Source organism: Littorina saxatilis, linkage group LG11 (genome assembly GCF_037325665.1).
Source record: "Littorina saxatilis isolate snail1 linkage group LG11, US_GU_Lsax_2.0, whole genome shotgun sequence".
In the NCBI taxonomy this organism is placed as follows: Eukaryota; Metazoa; Mollusca; class Gastropoda; order Littorinimorpha; family Littorinidae; genus Littorina; species Littorina saxatilis.
Genome location: NC_090255.1, coordinates 11,665,723 through 11,686,383, shown reverse-complemented (window position 1 = coordinate 11,686,383; position 20,661 = coordinate 11,665,723). Strand labels below are relative to the sequence as shown.

The window sequence follows — 20,661 nt, the reverse complement described above, 5'->3', positions numbered from 1 at the left end:
AGCCCAACCGTGCCAGGTAAGGACGGTCTGACAGATTCTCATAAGTCGTCTGCTAACGAAGCAAGGGGAGGGTACTCGTGTTTTTGTTTTGGTTCGCTAGCATCTGGTTATCTTGTAAGTTGAATGTTCGTTTTTTTCGACCTGCATTGCTTTCATAATGAAAGAAACGTTTGCTTATTGCATCTCATACATCAGATCAGTTCTGAGATTCATTTTTGCGTGCAACTGATATGGTTTTCTGAGCCGTGCAATACGATTTTGGAACTTCATACAAATGTGTCACATTGTTCGGCGCGAGGTCAAAGGTCGGGAGCAAAGTAGTTCTTCGCCCAAATCGGAATCTGCACTATCATATATTTTTTTGAGTCCATGATGTATTTATTGAGCTATAAAAATACAACATATATACCCATACTGAAGTAACAGAGACAAAGAAGGGAGGTCATGGGATATATATATATATATATGTATAGGTTACAACACGAGTGGTTTTTTTTATATATGGCTTGTATTTCAGTCAAGACCCAGCGGATGAATATCATAGGGATAGGCTCGTGGATCCCGATGATATTCCCGCTGGGTCTTGACTGAAATACATGCCATATTAAAAAAAAACCACGAGTGTTGTAAGCTGTATATCCCATGCGTACACCAAAGACAACGTGGACCACAACAAAGCACTGTAGTTGTCTGTGGTATGTAAAATAGGTGAGCAAGCGAGGTGTGTTCCTCTTTACTACCCCATGCTAAAGCCACGTCGCTGAAGTAATGAAGTGCAAACAAGTGCATCCGTAAATTTATGTGTGTTAAATCTACATTCAAACCACTGTTCGATTTGCTTTTTAATGCATTTTAATTAGTTTCAAGATAGTAAAGAAAGCACACACAATGAAAGTTTTCATTGAATCAAAGACAGTTTCGACTTAGGTTCTGAGTCCGTCCAAGGTCACAGTTCCAGGCTACGGTCGGCAAAACCTGTTTGGTTAACTCGGATCCCAATTCTAGTTTAATTTTTGTGTTGGAGTGTAGAATTACGAAAATAAACTAACATTTTACTGAATAACTTTCTTTAAATTTAACCAGTCATTTCATGTACGTGAAATATATCTCTGAGTTAATTTGTTCGATCGTGCTTGCGTTAATCAACCCATACTGGTAGCGTCAATTCTGTCTAAAACGGTGTAATGGCAGCTCCTTGAAACTGCGTGTTGAATACCGTTTGGACTGATTTTACTCCATCAGGATGAAATAAATACACGTTTGCTGAGCTCTTGGATACCTTCATATAACCATGAACTTACGTCAGTGTAAACCAAAACAGTTGGACATGCTCGAAAAAGGGATGAAACAGCCTGTGCTGGATGACGAAGCGAACCGGCCAGCGAAAAAGGTACACTCGTAACACTGACACAGTGCATCTTTGCTTGTTGAACACACAGTCGAGAGACACGAACACACACAGACACCCACCCGTACGCAAACACACTCAGACACACGCGCGTACTTTTTTCTCTTTCTCTTTCTCTGCTAAGAGATTTTAACAAATCTCGGAAGAAAGACTCTGCTGACTTTCAATTGTTTCTTTCACAATTTCTGATGTTTTATATATATATGTGTGTGTGTGTGTGCATGGGTAGGTGTGTGTGTATGTGTGTGTGTACGTGTGTGTGTGTGTGTGTGTGTGTGTGTGTGTGTGTGTGTGTGTGTGTGTGTGTGTGTGTGTGTGTGTGTGTGTGTGTGTGTGTGTGTGTCTGCGTATGTGTGTGTGCGAGCGCATGTGTGTGTTTGCTAGTGCGTCTGCGTATGTCTGTGAGATTGCAGAAAAAAACAACCTTTATTCTAATACCCATTCAGTACCGCTTAATTAATTGACCGTATGTATAACTGTCGACTGTTGTGTCGTCCTAGCAATGTCTTTCTGCCTACCTGCATCGGCCTCTGCAACGGTTCACCTTTTTTCTCCTCCCCCAAAAACTTGCGCAACCTTTGGAGATCTTGCCTTTAAGTCCCGTGTTTCTGAAGATCTTCTCTAGTTTTCTTTGAACAGCACTTTCAACGGCCCAGGCAACAATTGATCCGTTAAATCGCCCAAGGTCTTCACGCCGTTGAAACACAAATGTCAACGAGTTGAAAACGATCAGCTCACAGAGTAATCTTTGTGTTTGGTCATCCAGTGAACTTCTATTTGTCGGGATCAAAGTTAAGGTGAAAGATCGCTATAACACCTTCGTTGTTGAGGAACAGTAAACAAAGAGTTCAGGTACTGTGCTGAGCAGGTAAAAACTGGTCCTGCAGCCTGTTTTTACCTCTTTTTATATTTAGTCAAGTTTTGACTAAATATTTTAACATCGAGGGGGAATCGAGACGAGGGTCGTGGTGTATGTGTGTCTGTCTGTCTGTGCGTGTGTGTGTGTGTGTGTGTGTGTGTAGAGCGATTCAGACTAAACTACTGGACCGATCTTTATGAAATTTGACATGAGAGTTCCTGGGTATGAAATCCCCGAACGTTTTTTTCTTTTTTTTGATAAATGTCTTTGATGACGTCATATCCGGCTTTTTGTGAAAGTTGAGGCGGCACTGTCACGCCCTCATTTTTCAACCAAATTGGTTCAAATTTTGGTCAAGTAATCTTCGACAAAGCCCGGACTTCGGTATTGCATTTCAGCTTGGTGGCTTAAAAATTAATTAATGACTTTGGTCATTAAAAATCTGAAAATTGTAAAAAAAAATAAAAATTTATAAAACGATCCAAATTTACGTTTATCTTATTCTCCATCATTTGCTGATTCCAAAAACATATAAATATATTATATTCGGATTAAAAACAAGCTCTGAAAATTAAATATATAAAAATTATTATCAAAATTAAATTGTCCAAATCAATTTAAAAACACTTTCATCTTATTCCTTGTCGGTTCCTGATTCCAAAAACATATAGATATGATATGTTTGGATTAAAAACACGCTCAGAAAGTTAAAACAAAGAGAGGTACAGAAAAGCGTGCTATCCTTCTTAGCGCAACTACTACCCCGCTCTTCTTGTCAATTTCACTGCCTTTGCCATGAGCGGTGGACTGACGATGCTACGAGTATACGGTCTTGCTGAAAAATGGCATTGCGTTCAGTTTCATTCTGTGAGTTCGACAGCTACTTGACTAAATATTGTATTTTCGCCTTACGCGACTTGTTTTTAATAGTTTTCTCTCACGGCTTAAAATGAAGAACAACAAAGGCGCCATTGTCTGTTCTAACACGGAACGGTGCCTTCAGGATTGCCAACAGAAGAAGAAGAAGAAGACGAAGAAGAAGCAACAAAAGTTCAAGAAGTTCAAGAAGAAAAAGAAGAAGTAGAACAAGAACAAGAAGAACAAGAACGAGAAGCACAAGAAGAAGATTTTAGAGCCAGTGAAGTGTGACGTTTCCTAATTAAGTTTGTTGCTTTCTTGGTTTGTTTTTCATTGTGTGATGTTCGTCTACATATTTTGTTTGTCTTGTACTTTATCTGTTAGCTTGTATGCTTGTTTGCTTCTTAGTTTTATGTGCTTTCTGTCTACCTTTGTCTTCCTCTTTTTACATTTAGTCAAGTTTTGACTAAATGTTTTAACATAGAGGGGGGAATCGAGACGAGGGTCCTGGTGTGTGTGTGTGTGTGTGTGTGTGTGTGTGTGTGTGTGTGTGTGTGTGTGTGTGTGTGTGTGTGTGTGTGTGTCTGTCTGTGTGTGTGTGTAGAGCGATTCAGACTAAACTACTGGACCGATCTTTATGAAATTTGACATGAGAGTTCCTGGGAATGATATCCCCGGATGTGTTTTTCTTTTTTTCGATAAATGTCTTTGATGACGTCATATCCGGCATTTTGTAAAAGTTGAGGCGGCACTGTCACACCCTCATTTTTTAATCAAATTGATTGCAATTTTGGCCAAGCAATCTTCGACGAAGGCCGGACTTCGGTATTGCATTTCAGTTTGGTGGCTTAAAAATTAATTAATGACTTTGGTCATGAAAAATCAGAAAATTGTAAAACAAATATTGTTTTTATAAAACGATCCAAATTTACGTTCATCTTATTCTCCATCATTTTCTGATTCCAAAAACATATAAATATGTTATATTTGGATTAAAAACAAGCTCTGAAAATTAAAAATATAAGAATTATGATCAAAATTAAATTTCCGAAATCGTTTTAAAAACTATTTCATCTTATTTCTTGTTGGTTCCTGATTCCAAAAACATATAGATATGATATGTTTGGATTAAAAACACGCTCAGAAAGTTAAAACGAAGAGAGGTACAGTAAAGCGTGCTATGAAGCACAGCGCAACCGCTACCGCGCCAAACAGGCTCGTCACTTTCACTGCCTTTTGCACTAGCGGCGGACTACGTTCAGTTTCATTCTGTGAGTTCCGCAGCTTGACTAAATGTAGTAATTTCGCCTTACGCGACTTGTTTTTTCTATCTTTGACAAATAGATTATTTTCTCCTTCCTTTCCAAACAAAGCCTTTTCTTACGCAATTGTAGGAGGGCTTTTTTCCCATATGTTTGTCTGTCTGCCTGTCTGTCTTTTTTGCCGACAAAAAGCATTTTCTTACTCAAATTTTAAAGGTTTTTCCCCCCATCTGTCTGTCTTGTTTTTCTGTGGACAGTATAGAGACAAAGTGTTGCTGTCTGTCATTTGCCTCGCGAGCCCGAGAAAAATGTCCCTCTTTCATTTTGCTGCGATGCCCGCAGAACCCCTCCGCGCGGTGGCGCTCCCAGACACCTCCTACGTATAGGCTGTGTAAATGATGCACTCTCCGTTCAGTTACCTTCTTGGTTTTACATGTCTGTTTGAACCGCTGATATTTTCAGGTTTTTACATGGGCTCTGCATCTCTCGACTAAAACAGTCAAGGAAGGCTAGGAGCCTGGTCGCTTGCTGTGCAGAACAGAGTTTGTGTGTTCAAATGTGTCCTCAATCGTTAACAGGCGCCGGAGATAAGTTTCGATTTTAGCTTACACATTTTAATGGACAATGAGGAGTTTTATTGTACATTTCGGCTTGTTGTTGAATCATTTTTGCAGAGTAACAACAATGACTATTACGAAATGTGTTGAGCAAAAAAGAAAACAAAGAAAGAAAACACTTTTAGTTTGGCTCTTACTTTAATCACTCTTGCAGACTATGTTTGAATGTGTTCAAGATGTCTCCTGTAACACTTTCAGCCTGGATATTAACTTGATGAGATCCGACACTGATACATGCACAGCCTGGCAGTAATCATAGGCCCAGCGCTCACACATGTAACTTCAGCAGGACCGACGACGCACTGCAGATTATCCCAGCCCGCTACACGTTGCATGAAAGAAAAACAGGCCAAATACTCGTCATAATCCCTATCGCGGCATAAATAATATGCAGTGCGTCGTCTGTGCCGCTGAAACTGCGCAGGTATATTCTGCCCTTTACGATTGGTTATCTTCTGCTGATATGACGAAGTCACCGAGACAGACATCTTTTTCGAAATTCTTTGTTAGATCCTGGGAGATGTGATACCAATTTGTCCCTGCCGTGATGCTTTGCATTATGACGTCTTCTCTCCCTTTTCTAACTTATGACGTCATGTCAGAGATATCACTTTGAAATACAGGCTCAAAAAAAGTCTTGGTTTGTTCAGTCGACGTTGTTTGTCATTAAACAAACTATTTGAACGAGACCGAGGATGCCTTTAGATCTATTCCCTACTTTGCATTACAGTAACTAGTGGTTAACCTCTTTGTTTGCAGGTCTGGAAAGAGAGAGCCTTTGAGGTTTGAAGAAACAAGTTGATTACGATTACGTCAGCAAGTGACGATGCGCTTTCTGACGTCACGATGTCGGCCAGTGACGTTGATTCTGGCATTGATAGCTGTGTGGATGCTTCTGTCGGTCTACTACTTGGAGATAGGCATCAAAGATCCGGTGAAATGTACGGTTTTACCTGTCTGTTTATTTCTGACGCAGTATATTATATATCTTTCTTTCTTTTTCTCCCTCTGTCTGTCTGTCTGTCTGTCTGTCTGTCTGTCTGTCTGTCTGTCTGTCTGTCTGTCTCTCCGTGTTTCTCTCTCTGTCCGTCTCTATCTCTGTCTCTCTCTGTCTCTGTCTGTCCCTCTCTTTATCTATCTGTCTGTCTATGTCTGTCTCAATCTACCTCTCTGTCTCTCTCTCTATCTCTGTCTGTGTGTCTGTCTCTGTACGTGTCTGTCTGTCTGTCTGTCTGTCTGTCTGTTTTTTTCTTTCCTCTCTCTCTCTCTCTCTCTCTCTCTCTCTCTCTCTCTCTCTCTCTCTCTCTCTGTGTCTCTATGTCTCTGTCTCTCTGTCTCTGTCTCTCTCTCTCTCTCTCTCGCTTTATCCATAGACATTATTTTGATTCATCGTGTGACAATAAATATAGTACATACGTAGAGGTTACACGCCGAGTCTCAGTGATTATTAAAAATAATGGTCGAAGTTAGCGGATCATGAAAAATGCGAGCTTTAGCGAGCTTTTTCATGACCGCGAACTGAGACCATTATTTTTTATAATCACTGAGACGAGGTGTGTAACCTCTTTATTCCTCCTTTCTTCAGTTATTTAAAGAAAAGAGGAGTTTTTTTGCGAAAGTTTGATCGAATCCTATTCTCTCAACCAGTCAACCTGCGCAGGCGATCGATTAATGCGCGGTTGTATAGTTCCGTGCAAATCATTCCATTCTGTTAACACTTCTTGTCAGTTTTCCTATTTTGGGCTAAAATCAAGTACACAGATATGCTGTTATTCTGCTGTGGCGGCAAAGGCAGATATTGTGTGTTCTGTATATGTTTTGGTATCGCCAAGGATAATGTTTTTTCGTCAAATGGGACTAGCAGACGAACTTTTGCACCCGTGTTCCAACGTTAAAAACTGTATGAAGTTCAGTTTTCTGGGGAAAATAGTGTATGAAACCCCTTTATGTTGTTTAAATTGATGAGATGTGTGCATTTGGTTGCGTGTGATCTGTTTATTAAATGAAATATTGTTGAAAACTGACCGTCGGATTGCAGTCTGTTGTCGAAGGAACTGAGTGAAAAGAAGGGGAACTACTCTTGTCGCTAGACAAAGTATGAGTTACTTGCCTTGGGAAATTGCTTGTGATGAACGGCAGATGAGATTCAGAAAACAACCGAACTCATGGATTTTATATGGAGATTCATGTGTTCAGGCCTGTAGTTGTTAATTTAAATGCGGTATGTTTGTATTGTTTGCTCCAGAGATGTATACTTCGTACATTAGAGCGTTCGGAACTTTTCAGCCGCAAAAAGTAGTACCGAAACAGAACAACCTCTCAACCCATTGCACTATCGAGGATTCAGGCTGTTGCTGGGTCGTTATTTGTTTGGTTGCTGGGTGATTATCGAAAAATAACTACCCCTACAAGTTTACAGAGGTAAAGAAGCAGAGGGGGGAATAATGACAAATATTATAATATTGTTATTATTATTTAAGTTATTGAGACATCCCAGTGCACTAACGGATTTATAGAGCAAATCGAGAAAATTCATATCGACGGTAAGCACATTTTCAAAATAAATGTGGCATGTTTCTCGTGTGGTATCTTCACTCATTGGGGAGTCTGGTACTAAATATGAACGGTAAGAATGCTCTGAACCCTACACGTATTATATCCCCATCGTTTTATCGTTCGCATTTGCCCAACATGTTAATTTGCTGAGCGGGATTTATGTCGTCTGCTAGGCTATGGGAAACGAACCACTGCACTGAGTCTCATTTCAAAAACAAAAATTGCTCGTCACGTTGCACTGGGTCTGCACGCATGAGGCAGGCTGGTAATAAATCTTATATATGGTCAGAACGTTCAAAACCCTACATGTTTTCGATTCCGATTGTTCTTGCCTTGAAATAATAATTCGGAAAACATTCATTTACTGAACTGATGCAGTCGTATTTCAGTGTAGTCTGCTACGTGCTGATCTAGCTGCTACGTTATCGGAATAACACTTGTGTTTTCTGTTAGCTGCTGGGAATTGTATACTAACTCATCATTTGGTAATGTGGATAATAAGCTACATGCCACTAACATGGTATAATTATGAGAGGAATCTTCGCAAGTCAAAACTGAAAAATTAGACACAGCGGGTTCTATTTTTAGATCAGTGGCAACTGTGGCACAGGCACATGCAATCTGTCAGAAAAAAACTTACTTCTGCTTTAATTGAGAAGCAGGAAATTTATGGTCATAATCATTGGTATTGTAGAGAATATAAGCTACATGTCATTAATTAATTCTGAGGATGAGAGTACACTCTCGCTTAGGCAAAGGGCGGAAGAATACGCTCTGTGGAAAAGTTAGCGCACTCCAAGAGTGCGCTAACAGTCTTAGCGCATCGCCATTAGCCAATCAACTGGTTCACATCAGTCATGTGACACCAGTACTTACTGACAATTATTATTATTTTTTGTGTTAATAGATTCGCTTGCTTGTGTACAAGAATCCGCTATAATCCTCATCTTTCTTCATTTCAGATTCGCCGAGCAGCAAAGAAACACCAGAATATATACAAATGGTAAGAAACATGTGTTATACCCTGGTCTGGAGGAAGGAAAGAGTGTTTAAAAAAAATATATGTAAGAGTGTTTGTTTTATCCATTTGTGCAAAATAAATTGGCATTTTCTGTCAGTTGGGTTGTATACTACATTTTGTTCTCCTCCGCTTTACCTACATTTTACATTCTTCTGTTCACCCTACATTTTACACTCTTCTGTTCATCGTACATTTTACACTCCTCTGTTCACCCTATATTTTACACTCTTCTGTTCATTCTACATTTTACACTGTTCACCCTACATTTTACACTCCTCTGTTCATCCTACATTTTACACTCCTCTGTTCACCCTACATTTTACACTCTTCTGTTCACCCTAAATTTTACACTTCTCTGTTCATCCATCATTTTACAATCCTCTGCCCATCCTACATTTTACATTCTTCTGTTCACCCTACATTTTACACTCCTTTGTTCATCCATCATTTTGCAATCCTTTGCCCATCCTACATTTTACACTCCTTTGTTCATCCATCATTTTGCAATCCTCTGCCCATCCTACATTTTACACTCCTTTGTTCATCCTACATTTTACACTCTTCTGTTCACCCTAAATTTTACACTTCTCTGTTCATCCATCATTTTACAATCCTCTGCCCATCCTACATTTTACATTCTTCTGTTCACCCTACATTTTACACTCCTTTGTTCATCCATAATTTTACAATCCTCTGCCCATCCTACATTTTACACTCCTTTGTTCATCCTACATTTTACACTCCTTTGTTCATCCATCATTTTACAATCCTCTGCCCATCCTACATTTTACACTCCTTTGTTCATCCTATATTTTACACTCCTTTGTTCAATCAATCAATTCTGATTGGTTAAATCGTCGCGATATAACCTTCGTGGTTGAAAACGACGTTAAACACCAAATAAAGAAAGAAAGAAAGAATGATTGGTTAAAATCGCGTCAACGAAAAGTCCTGATAACCCTGAAATCATACGGTCATTCTGATTGGTTCATGGTCACTAAAGAGAATTTCCCGATCAGCTGGAACTGGAGCTCCGATCACATCTAATTTGAGCAATCGTAGACGACAACGTGCTTCACAACAGACAATCGTCGCTCGGAAAATGATAATACTACACACTCAAAATTTACACTCGCCAAGCGGGCGATCATTATAAGACTTTCTACTCGCCCACACTCATTTCTGGTCGCCTGTGGCGAGTGGGCGATCATTATAAGACTTTCTACTCGCCCACACTCATTTCTGGTCGCCTGTGGCGAGTGGGCGATCATTATAAGACTTTCTACTCGCCCACACTCATTTCTGGTCGCCTGTGGCGAGTGGGCGACCGATTTTGCTCATGCCTGACAACTCGCACTATTCTCTTTTCAGTTTCAGAAACAACAGGAGCAAGTGTTTGCGGAACGACGCGCTTTGTACGAAAAACAGTGTCAAAAAGGATTTAAAGGAGGAGCTGGAGAGGTTTACTATTACCAGCCAGCGAAACTCGCAGTGTGTCATGTTCAGAAGGTATAGTGATCGCGCGTTTTTTTTATTTTTTTTTATTTAATGATGTACGATACCGATATACGCACAGCCCGGCGGTGACCTTGAGTGTACTTTTCTACTGCAAATATGACAAAGTCACGAAGACGAAATGTGTTTTCGGAATTTCTTATCGGTTCCTTGGGAGACATGTAGTTAAGATATCGCAATATTTGAATGTGACGCCATAATTGCATTATGCCGTCTTACCGAATTTAATACATTGATAAACGGTGATAACGTATAGCTATTTCTTATTTTAAGCTCAGTGTAGTGGTGAACTTTGCAAACTGTTTTGGCTCGTACGCAATGTCTTAGGTCCACAGTTTTCTTCGACTTGCATTGGGCATCTTTTGTCAAAACATTGAGAGACATGACAAGGCAATAGTCATCCATAATCATCATCATCATCATCATCAGCAGCAGCAGCAGCAGCAGCAGCATCGTCGTCGTCATCGTCATCATCATCATCAGCAGCAGCAGCAGCAGCAGCAGCAGCATCGTCGTCATCATCATCATCATCATCAGCAGCAGCAGCAGCAGCAGCAGCAGCATCGTCGTCATCATCATCATCATCATCATCATCATCATCGTCGTCGTCGTCGTCATCGTTATCATCATCGTCATCACCGACATCATCATCATGGTTGTCGTCGTCGTTCTCCCCCTCTGTCTCCCCTGGTTACACCCCCTCCCCTCCGGGTCCGCCCCCCCCCCCCTCCCCACCCTACACTCTCTCCCCTCTCCTCTCTATGTTTCTCTCTGTTCTGCTTTCCAGGTAGGCTGCACGTTCTGGAAGCGGATCTTTCACTTTCTGTACGGAGACACGAACGGAAAGAACATCAGCTCTCCCTTTGAGATTGAACGATACTACGTCCACTTTGTCGGCGGGAAGAAAACCAACACTTCGTCTTATGCAGCGAAGAAGGCTTTGTTTGACTCTTTTAACAAGGTAAGGCTAGTTTGTTGTTGTTGTTGTTGTTGTCGTTGTCGTTGTGTCTATTTCACTTGCACTTTCTGTCTGTCTCGCCATGCCTTTATCTCTCTACATGTCGTTGTGTCTGTTAGGCTGTCTGACTGTTTGCCTCTCTCTCTCTCTCTCTCTCTCTCTCTCTCTCTCTCTCTCTCTCTCTCTCTCTCTCTCTCTCTCTCTCTCTCTCTCTCTCTCTCTCTCTCTCTCTCTCTCTCTCTCTCTCTCGCTCTCTCGCTCTTTCTTTCTTTCTTTTCTTTTACTCGTTGTCTCTTTCTCTCCCTGTCTCTCTCTTTTTACATTTAGTTAAGTTTTGACTAAATGTTTTAACATAGAGGGAGAATCGAGACGAGGGTCATGGTGTCTGTGTGTGTGTGTGTGTGTGTGTGTGTGTGTCTGTGTCTGTGTCTGTGTCTGTGTCTGTGTCTGTGTCTGTGTGTGTGTGTGTAGAGCGATTCAGACCAAACTACTGGACTGATCTTTATGAAATTTGACATGAGAGTTCCTGGGTATGATATCCTCAGACGTTTTTTTTCATTTTTTTGATAAATGTCTTTGATGACGTCATATCCGGCTTTTCGTGAAAGTTGAGGCGGCACTGTCACGCCCTCATTTTTCAACCAAACTGGTTGAAATTTTGGTCGGGTAATGTTCGACGAAGCCCGGACTTCGGTATTGCATTTCAGGGTAGTGGCTTAAAAATTAATTAATAATTTTGGTCATTAAAACTCTGAAAATTGTAAAAAATAAAATTGGTTTTATAAAACGATCCAAATTTACGTTTATCTTATTCTCCATCATTTGCTGATTCTCCCCCCCCCCCCCCCCCACACACACACATTTTGTTTGGTCTACAGACCTCAAAACTGCCGCTTTTCATTCCCCTCGGGTAGTTTCCCTTGCATTTGCTTCTCTGTCTTTGTCATTTGTTGGTTTGTGCAGTGTAGTTGTTTTGTCAGTTGTTCTCCTCTTTATTTGTTCTATCGTCTTTCTTCTTCTTTTTTGTGTGTGTACTTTTGTGTTTTTGTGCCTGAAGAAGACCCTTAGGTCGAAACGTCGCCGTTATTCGTTCCGTGTTCGTCATTTTAACGTGAGTACATTGCTTTTTGGTCTCTTTATATACATATGTTATATTCGGATTAAAAACAAGCTCTGAAAATTAAATATATAAAAATTATTATCAAAATTAAATTTTCCAAATCAAATTAAAAACACTTTCATCTTATTCCTTGTCGGTTCCTGATTCCAAAAACATATAGATATGATATGTTTGGATTAAAAACACGCTCAGAAAGTTAAAACGAAGAGAGGTACAGAAAAGCGTGCTATCCTTCTCAGCGCAAGTACTACCCCGCTCTTCTTGTCAATTTCACTGCCTATGCCGTGAGCGGTAGACTACGAGTATACGGTCTTGCTGCGTTGCATTGCGTTCAGTTTCATTCTGTGAGTTCGACAGCTACTTGACTAAATGTTGTATTTTCGCCTTACGCGACTTGTTTACATTTAGTCAAGTTTTGACTAAATGTTTTAACATAGAGGGGGAATCGAGACGAGGGTCGTGGTGTATGCTGCCGTGTGCTGACAAAACCGAGTAAGTCCACTGAAGCTAGTTCTGAGATAAACGACTTTTTCTGTTTTATTACATTTCTCAAAAGTGACGATTATCTTGATCAACCTACAGAGATAATAAGATAAATAGCATTATTGTACGTTTACAACCCGAGTTTGATAATGATCTGATGGATGGTTTTTGTTTTGTTGGGCATTTTGTGGACTTACTTGGTTTTGTCACTTTTTTCCCTTATATCAGATCTAAAAAATTTGACAGATCTAAGCAAGTGGACTTACTTGGTTTTGTCAAAACATTTGGAAGAAAAAGTAGTGCTTTTTTTGAGGATGAAAGTCGCTTGTTCATTTCAATGCGTTATTCTCTCAGGTGCCAGGAGAAACGTTCCGTATAACTCTCGCTTACTCTATTACACATGTCGTGTGCACATTAGAGCGTTTACTTCCCTTTGCTTATTTGATCTCTAAACTACGCTCTGGCTCATTTCGGTACGATTCTCACAGATACTTTCGAAGCGAACCTGTAACAATGTGTGCGTTTGTGTGTTTGTTCTGATTAAAACCAGTCTTGATCTAAGGACTATGTCCAGTCAAGAATAAAAGCTGGTTCTTGTGTATGACTGTGTACGTGAGTGTTAGTTTGAGTGCTTTGGAGAATGATGAGCATATCAGATTGCGGTGATTTGCTAAAATACATATTATTCACGTACAATTCTTTCAGCTACACAGCATGTTTTTTTGTTCCGGTAATGTTTTGTTGTTGTAAGTTTGGGTGGTACGGTTACTACTATAGTTACAGCCTTAAATCACATTATTTGAAATTCAAATCAAACACTATTTACCCGGGTTTGATGTCTTAAAAATCGTTTCTTGAAATTGTTATTACGAAATATTTCTGGACATTAAAATGCTAGCACAGGCACGAAAGTGATTTTATTGCAGGTGTCAATGTTTCCTGTTACGTTTGAATTGATATTAAGCAATTCAGGTGCTGTGTGGACATGGTACGGAAACATTCACTGTCCCGATTGACGGGTTTTAACAGCGAGGAGGCAATGTTTGTGAAGGCGTTTTAGTTCTGCTTCTTCTTCTTCTTTTGCGTTCGTGGGCTGAAACTCCCACGTACACGTGTGCTTTTGCACGAGTGGATTTGTACGTGGATGACCGTTTTTACAAAACCATTTAGGCAGCCATACGCCGTTTTCGGTGAAAGCATGCTGGGTATTTTCGTGTTTCTATAACCCACCGAACTCTGCTTTGGACTGCACGATCTTTTCCGTGCGCACTTGGTCTTGTGCTTGCGTGTACACACGAAGGGTGATAAGGCACCAGCAGGCCTGCACGTAAGTTGACCTGGGATATCGGTAAAATCTTCACCTTAATTACCCGTCAGGTGCGGCCGGGATTCGAACCCACGACCTTCCGCTTTGGTAAGTCTTTTTTTTTCAAAATGATATTTTTTGTCCATCAAAAAGAAAAAATCAATGCGCATCTTGTGTGCTAATTTCTACTTTTTAGAGTGTTTAGATAAGCAGATATGAACAAGTAAGTCCACAACCAAAAACAACTTTTTAAGTGTGCATGAATGTTTTGACAAAACCAAGTAAGTCCAAGGGGTTCCCAATTTTCCTATAATGATAGTTTTAAAATTCTTGTCAGACGACCCATACAGAAAATACGTCATTTTAAGTTTAGAACTCACAAATGACGTCATTTAAAGTTTAGAACACACAAATGACCTCTTTCGATAAGGCGAGACATAATGACGTCACCTTATGACGTTTTATTTTAAACATTTTTCTTCTCTATCTATAATTCTCCTGACGATCCTTGTCTCTCTCTCTCCCTCCCTCTATCCCTCCCTATCTCTCTCTTTTCCTCCCTCCATCTCTCTTTCTATCCCTCCCAACCTCTCTCGCTATCTCTCTCCCTCTTACTCTCTTCCTCCTTCCCTAATTCCTCTTTCCCTTTATTTCTCTCTCTCCCTCCATCCCCCCCCCCCCCCTCGACCCTGATTTCTTTCCCCTCTCTCACTCTCTCCCTGTTTAGTCTCTCTCTCCCTTTCTCTCTCTCTCTCTCTCTCTCTCTCTCTCTCTCTCTCTCTCTCTCTCTCTCTCTCTCTCTCTCTCTCTCTCTCCATCTTGTGCAAATTCGTAATGTTAACGTTATTTTCACTGTTTTGTCATTTATCTTGTCAACACTTCTTCTTTAGCAGCCATGCTTGCACCAAAACTAGCACCCCTACTAACAAGTAAAATGCCGCAAGAATATTCGGATTGACTTTGACGTCATACTGGCAAAAACATTGCATTCTGATTGGTTATAGCGTCATAAAGGTTCTTGTGATTGGTGGATGGACTTACTTGGTTTTACCAGCAAATTGACATGTAATTTTTTTTGAGAAATGTTTGAAGTTGTGGACTTACTTTTCTATATCTCCTTATCTATTTATTTTACAAAGTCAAAATTTACACACAGGCTGCTTCTTGATTTCTTAGTTTTGATGAACAAAAAGATATCATTTTTGGGAAAAAATGGACTTACTCGGTTTTGTCAGCACATTGCAGATGTACTTTAAACAGTTTTTAAGGTGTGGACTTACTTTTTATATTTAGTCAAGTTTTGACTAAATATTTTAACATCGAGGGGGAATCGAAACGAGGGTCGTGGTGTATGTGTGTGTGTGTGTGCGTGTGTGCGTGTGTGTGTGTGTGTAGAGCGATTCAGACTAAACTACTGGACCGATCTTTATGAAATTTGACATGAGAGTTCCAGGGTATGAAATCCCCATACGTTTTTTTCATTTTTTTGATAAATGTCTTTGATGACGTCATATCCGGCTTTTCGTGAAAGTTGAGGCGGCACTGTCACGCCCTCATTTTTCAACCAAATTGGTTGAAATTTTGGTCAAGTAATCTTCGACGAAGCCCGGGGTTCGGTATTGCATTTCAGCTTGGTGGCTTAAAAATTAATTAATGACTTTGGTCATTAAAAATCGGAAAATTGTAAAAAAAAATAAAAATTTATAAAACGATCCAAATTTACGTTTATCTTATTCTCCATCATTTGCTGATTCCAAAAACATATAAATATGTTATATTCGGATTAAAAACAAGCTCTGAAAATTAAATATATAAAAATTATTATCAAAATTAAATTGTCCAAATCAATTTAAAAACACTTTCATCTTATTCCTTGTCGGTTCCTGATTCCAAAAACATATAGATATGATATGTTTGGATTAAAAACACGCTCAGAAAGTTAAAACAAAGAGAGGTACAGAAAAGCGTGCTATCCTTCTTAGCGCAACTACTACCCCGCTCTTCTTGTCAATTTCACTGCCTTTGCCATGAGCGGTGGACTGACGATGCTACGAGCATACGGTCTTGCTGAAAAATGGCAGCTACTTGACTAAATATTGTATTTTCGCCTTACGCGACTTGTTTATATCTCCTTATCTATTTATTTCACAAAGTCACAATTTACACACAAGGTGCGCCTTAATTTCTAAGCTTTGATGAACAAAAAATATCATTTTTGAAAAAAATGGACTTACTCGGTTTTGTCAGCACACGACAGTGTGTGTGTGTGTGTGTGTGTGTGTGTGTGTGTGTGTGCGTGTGTGTGTGTGTGTGTGTGTGTAGAGCGATTCAGACTAAACTACTGGACCGATCTTTATGATATTTGACATGAGAGTTCCTGGGAATGATATGCCCGGACGTTTTTTTCTGTTTTTCGATAAATGTCTTTGATGACGTCATATGCGGCTTTTTGTAAAAGTTGAGGCGGCACTGTCACACCCTCATTTTTCAATCAAATTGATTAAAATTTTGGCAAAGCAATCTTCGACGAGGGCCGGACTATGGTATTGCATTTCAGCTTAGTGGCTTCAAAATTAATTAATGACTTTGGTCATTAAAAATCTGAAAATTGTAAAAAAAAACAATTTTTCATAAAACGATCCAAATTTACGTTCATCTTATTCTTCGTCATTTTCTGATTCCAAAAACATATAAATATGTTATATTTGGATTAAAAAAAAGCTCTCAAAGTTAAAAATATAAAAATTATGATTAAAATTAAATTTCCGAAATCGTTTCAAAAACTATTTCATCTGATTCCTTGTCGGTTCCTGATTCCAAAAACATATAGATATGATATGTTTGGATTAAAAACACGCTCAGAAACTTAAAACGAAGAGAGGTACAGTAAAGCGTGCTATGAAGCACAGCGCAACCGCTGCCGCGCCAAACAGGCTCGTCACTTTCACTGCCTTTTGCACTAGCGGCGGACTACGTTCAGTTTCATTCTGTGAGTTCCACAGCTTGACTAAATGTAGTAATTTCGCCTTACGCGACTTGTTTCTATTTCTTTATGTCTCTGTCTATCGGGTGTCTCTGTCTCTGTCAATGTCTCTGGTCAGCCTACATTGACAAACTCGTCTGTCTGTCAGTCTGTTAGTTTGCCTGTCCGTTTGTCTGTCTCTATCTCATTTATTCTCTCTAACATATCTTTAGGTGTTTGCCTCTCCCTCTCTCAATCGCTCTCGATCTCCACAGTTTCTCACCCCATCCACCCCCTAGCCCCCACTCCACACACACACCTACCCCCACCCACTCTCACGCATCATCGTGGCTTTTTATATTTAGTCAAGTTTTGACTAAATATTTTAACATCGAGGGGGAATCGAAACGAGGGTCGTGGTGTATGTGCGTGCGTGTGTGCGTGTGTGCGTGCGTGTGTGTGTGTGTGTGTGTGTGTGTGTGTGTGTGTGTGTAGAGCGATTCAGACTAAACTACTGGACCGATCTTTATGAAATTTGACATAAGAGTTCCTGGGTATGAAATCCCCAGACGTTTTTTTTCATTTTTTGGATAAATGTCTTTGATGACGTCATATCCGGCTTTTCGTGAAAGTTGAGGCGGCACTGTCACGCCCTCATTTTTCAACCAAATTGGTTCAAATTTTGGTCAAGTAATCTTCGACGAAGCCCGGGGTTCGGTATTGCATTTCAGCTTGGTGGCTTAAAAATTAATTAATGACTTTGGTCATTAAAAATCAGAAAATTGTAAAAAAAAATAAAAATTTATAAAACGATCCAAATTTACGTTAATCTTATTCTCCATCATTTGCTGATTCCAAAAACATATAAATATGTTATATTTGGATTAAAAACAAGCTCTGAAAATTAAATATATAAAAATTATTATCAAAATTAAATTGTCCAAATCAATTTAAAAACACTTTCATCTTATTCCTTGTCGGTTCCTGATTCCAAAAACATATAGATATGATATGTTTGGATTAAAAACACGCTCAGAAAGTTAAAACAAAGAGAGGTACAGAAAAGCGTGCTATCCTTCTTAGCGCAACTACTACCCCGCTCTTCTTGTCAATTTCACTGCCTTTGCCATGAGCGGTGGACTGACGATGCTACGAGTATACGGTCTTGCTGAAAAATGGCAGCTACTTGACTAAATATTGTATTTTCGCCTTACGCGACTTGTTTGTTTTTGTCCACCCCAGGTACTGTTCGTGCGGGACCCCTGGGCTCGCATCTGGTCAGTTTATATCGACAAATTTGTGCTGCCGGACTCGTGGCTGGACTACGGTCGCGCCATCGCTAATCGGAGGGTGGACAGGTCTCGGCGAAAGAGCTGCCCGGACGACATCGGGTTTGTGGAGTATCTGGATTTTGCGCTGAACGTAAAACAGGATGCGCACTGGAAGCCCGTGCACCAGGTCTGCAGTCCTTGCGTCTTTCGTCCGCAGTACTTGGGCAAGGTGGGTTTTATGTGGAACTGACATAGTGCGGAGCCTCCTCCCCCCTACACCCTTACAAACCTTCCCTTACTCCCACCCCACCCGACCCTTTTAGCCCGCCAACATGCATGCAGATCTACGTCTGTGTATTCTGTGCACGTAGGTGGCGGTTTTTATGTGGGGCGTAGTGCGAGGCCACTCCCCCCCACCCCCTTACAAACCACCCCGTCTTACGTCCCTGTGTTTTTCTCCCGCAATACTTGGGATATGTGTGCTTTTATCTAAAACGTAGTGCCAAGCCACCCTTACAAAACAACACCCCGTACTTGGGAAAAATGAGATTTATATGGTTGAACGGTGTCTCATCTCAAGGTCACGCGTATGGGCCAATGAAAAACACGAAAAATAATCATTGACATTGTCCCCGTTCTTTTTAAAGGTACTGAACTTGTCAAATCCAGGTGCACGGAGCCCCTGGGGCTTTTAGTCATACCTCAGGCAGATATCCGTTAGAAGAACTGCCAAGTTTCATTGATTTGCACCCAAAGAGTCAAGAACTGCGACTTTTTTACGAATTAATTTCGTACTCGGACCCGGCTGGTCTTGACCTATTTTTGGATCTAACTTTAGATCAGGTAGATCACCACATCATGCACAAAAAGACACGTCACTAAGCAAACTATGTCAGACGTCATCATGAATTTGTGTAAAACAAAATCGAGGCCAGAATCACTAAGTTGAATCGAACTCCGACCAAACACCACGTAATAACTAGGTTAATTTATGCACTCGCGTTAACAAGAAACTGTCGAGCTTCACAGATGTCGTCGTTGGGTAGTTTTGGGTTTGTTTTACTACCATAAGAGGATTTTTGAACTGTAAATGCACTCAGCTGCAACAAAAACGCAAAACGAAGGCTGTGAGCTGCACTGTGCTTTTAACTCACTCGCTACGAACCACTGCTCTGTTTCAAACATCACACAACGCCGTAGCTCAATGATTTTCCGACATAAAGAAGTTGAAGGACACAGCAGGATCTCGTACGGATAAACTATACACAAAGAGAAAACAATCGTTTTCTCAGCTTTGTGGGAAACTAGAACCTTAAAACTGTACACACATTCAAGGTTTAATAGCGTTTAGAAACGGTAGGCGTCTGGTTGACCCTTGTCAAATCTCAAAGTCAAAGCCGTGTGGACGTCTGGTTGACCCTTGTCAAATCTCAAAGTCAAAGCCGTGTAGACGTCTGGTTGACCCTTGTCAAATCTCAAAGTCAAAGCCGTGTAGACGTCTGGTTGACCCTTGTCAAATCTCAAAGTCAAAGCCGTGTAGACGTCTGGTTGACCCTTGTCAAATCTCAAAGTCAAGGCCGTGTAGACGTCTGGTTGACCCTTGTCAAATCTCAAAGTCAAAGCCGTGTAGACGTCTGGTTGACCCTTGTCAAATCTCAAAGTCAAGGCCGTGTAGACGTCTGGTTGACCCTTGTCAAATCTCAAAGTCAAGGCCGTGTAGACGTCTGGTTGACCCTTGTCAAATCTCAAAGTCAAGGCCGTGTAGACGTCTGGTTGACCCTTGTCAAATCTCAAAGTCAAAGCCGTGTAGACGTCTGGTTGACCCTTGTCAAATCTCAAAGTCAAAGCCGTGTAGACGTCTGGTTGACCCTTGTCAAATCTCAAAGTCAAAGCCGTGTAGACGTCTGGTTGACCCTTGTCAAATCTCAAAGTCAAATCCGTGTCGCGAAGAGGTTAAAAACGGACATTTATAATGTTCTCCTCCTTTGTTTTAAAGTTAGAAGCTTGAAACTTCACACAACAACATTGATCAATGATTCTTTGAAATGCAATATCAGGTCGATCCTCGGGAAAAGTCAAGGTCACGACGGGTTCTTCTGTATGTGAAAAACGATAATTTACTGCTCAGAACTTTGTGAAGCTAGAACCTTGAATTGCCACGCATATTCGAAGCTAAATAGTCTGCTAACATGATAGAAGTCTGGGTTAACCTTGTCAAATTTCAAGGTCACAGCTTGGTCGCGTTATTTATGAAGTTGAAAAATCGAAACTTTATATAACACATTTGTTCGATGATTCTCCGAGATGGATAAGCTCAGGTTGATCCTTGTAAAATGTCAAGGTCATAGCGAGGTCTTGATCGGGGAAAACACCGGAAAACAATTATTTTCTTATATATTTTTTAAGCCAGAACCTTGATACTTCACACAAGTTTGGGGAAAAATTGTCTGCCTTCAAACATGCTT

The 20,661-nt window shown here is 40.4% G+C and overlaps 1 protein-coding gene across 2 annotated transcripts in view; it reads left to right on the top strand.

Annotated features, from left to right (window-relative positions):
• Window positions 1-20,661, top strand: part of LOC138979760 (carbohydrate sulfotransferase 10-like) — a 114,320-nt gene that overhangs the window by 89,837 nt on the left and 3,822 nt on the right. Inside the window, exons 1-5 of one of the 2 annotated variants that reach the window (XM_070352503.1) lie at window positions 5,770-5,945; window positions 8,523-8,563; window positions 9,953-10,090; window positions 10,884-11,057; window positions 18,168-18,425. In XM_070352503.1, coding sequence (XP_070208604.1) covers window positions 5,831-5,945; window positions 8,523-8,563; window positions 9,953-10,090; window positions 10,884-11,057; window positions 18,168-18,425 — 726 coding nt within the window. In that variant the 5' untranslated portion in view covers window positions 5,770-5,830. Of the gene's footprint in view, window positions 1-5,769; window positions 5,946-8,522; window positions 8,564-9,952; window positions 10,091-10,883; window positions 11,058-18,167; window positions 18,426-20,661 lie in introns of those variants that run through there. The other variant, XM_070352502.1, reaches the window with a different exon arrangement.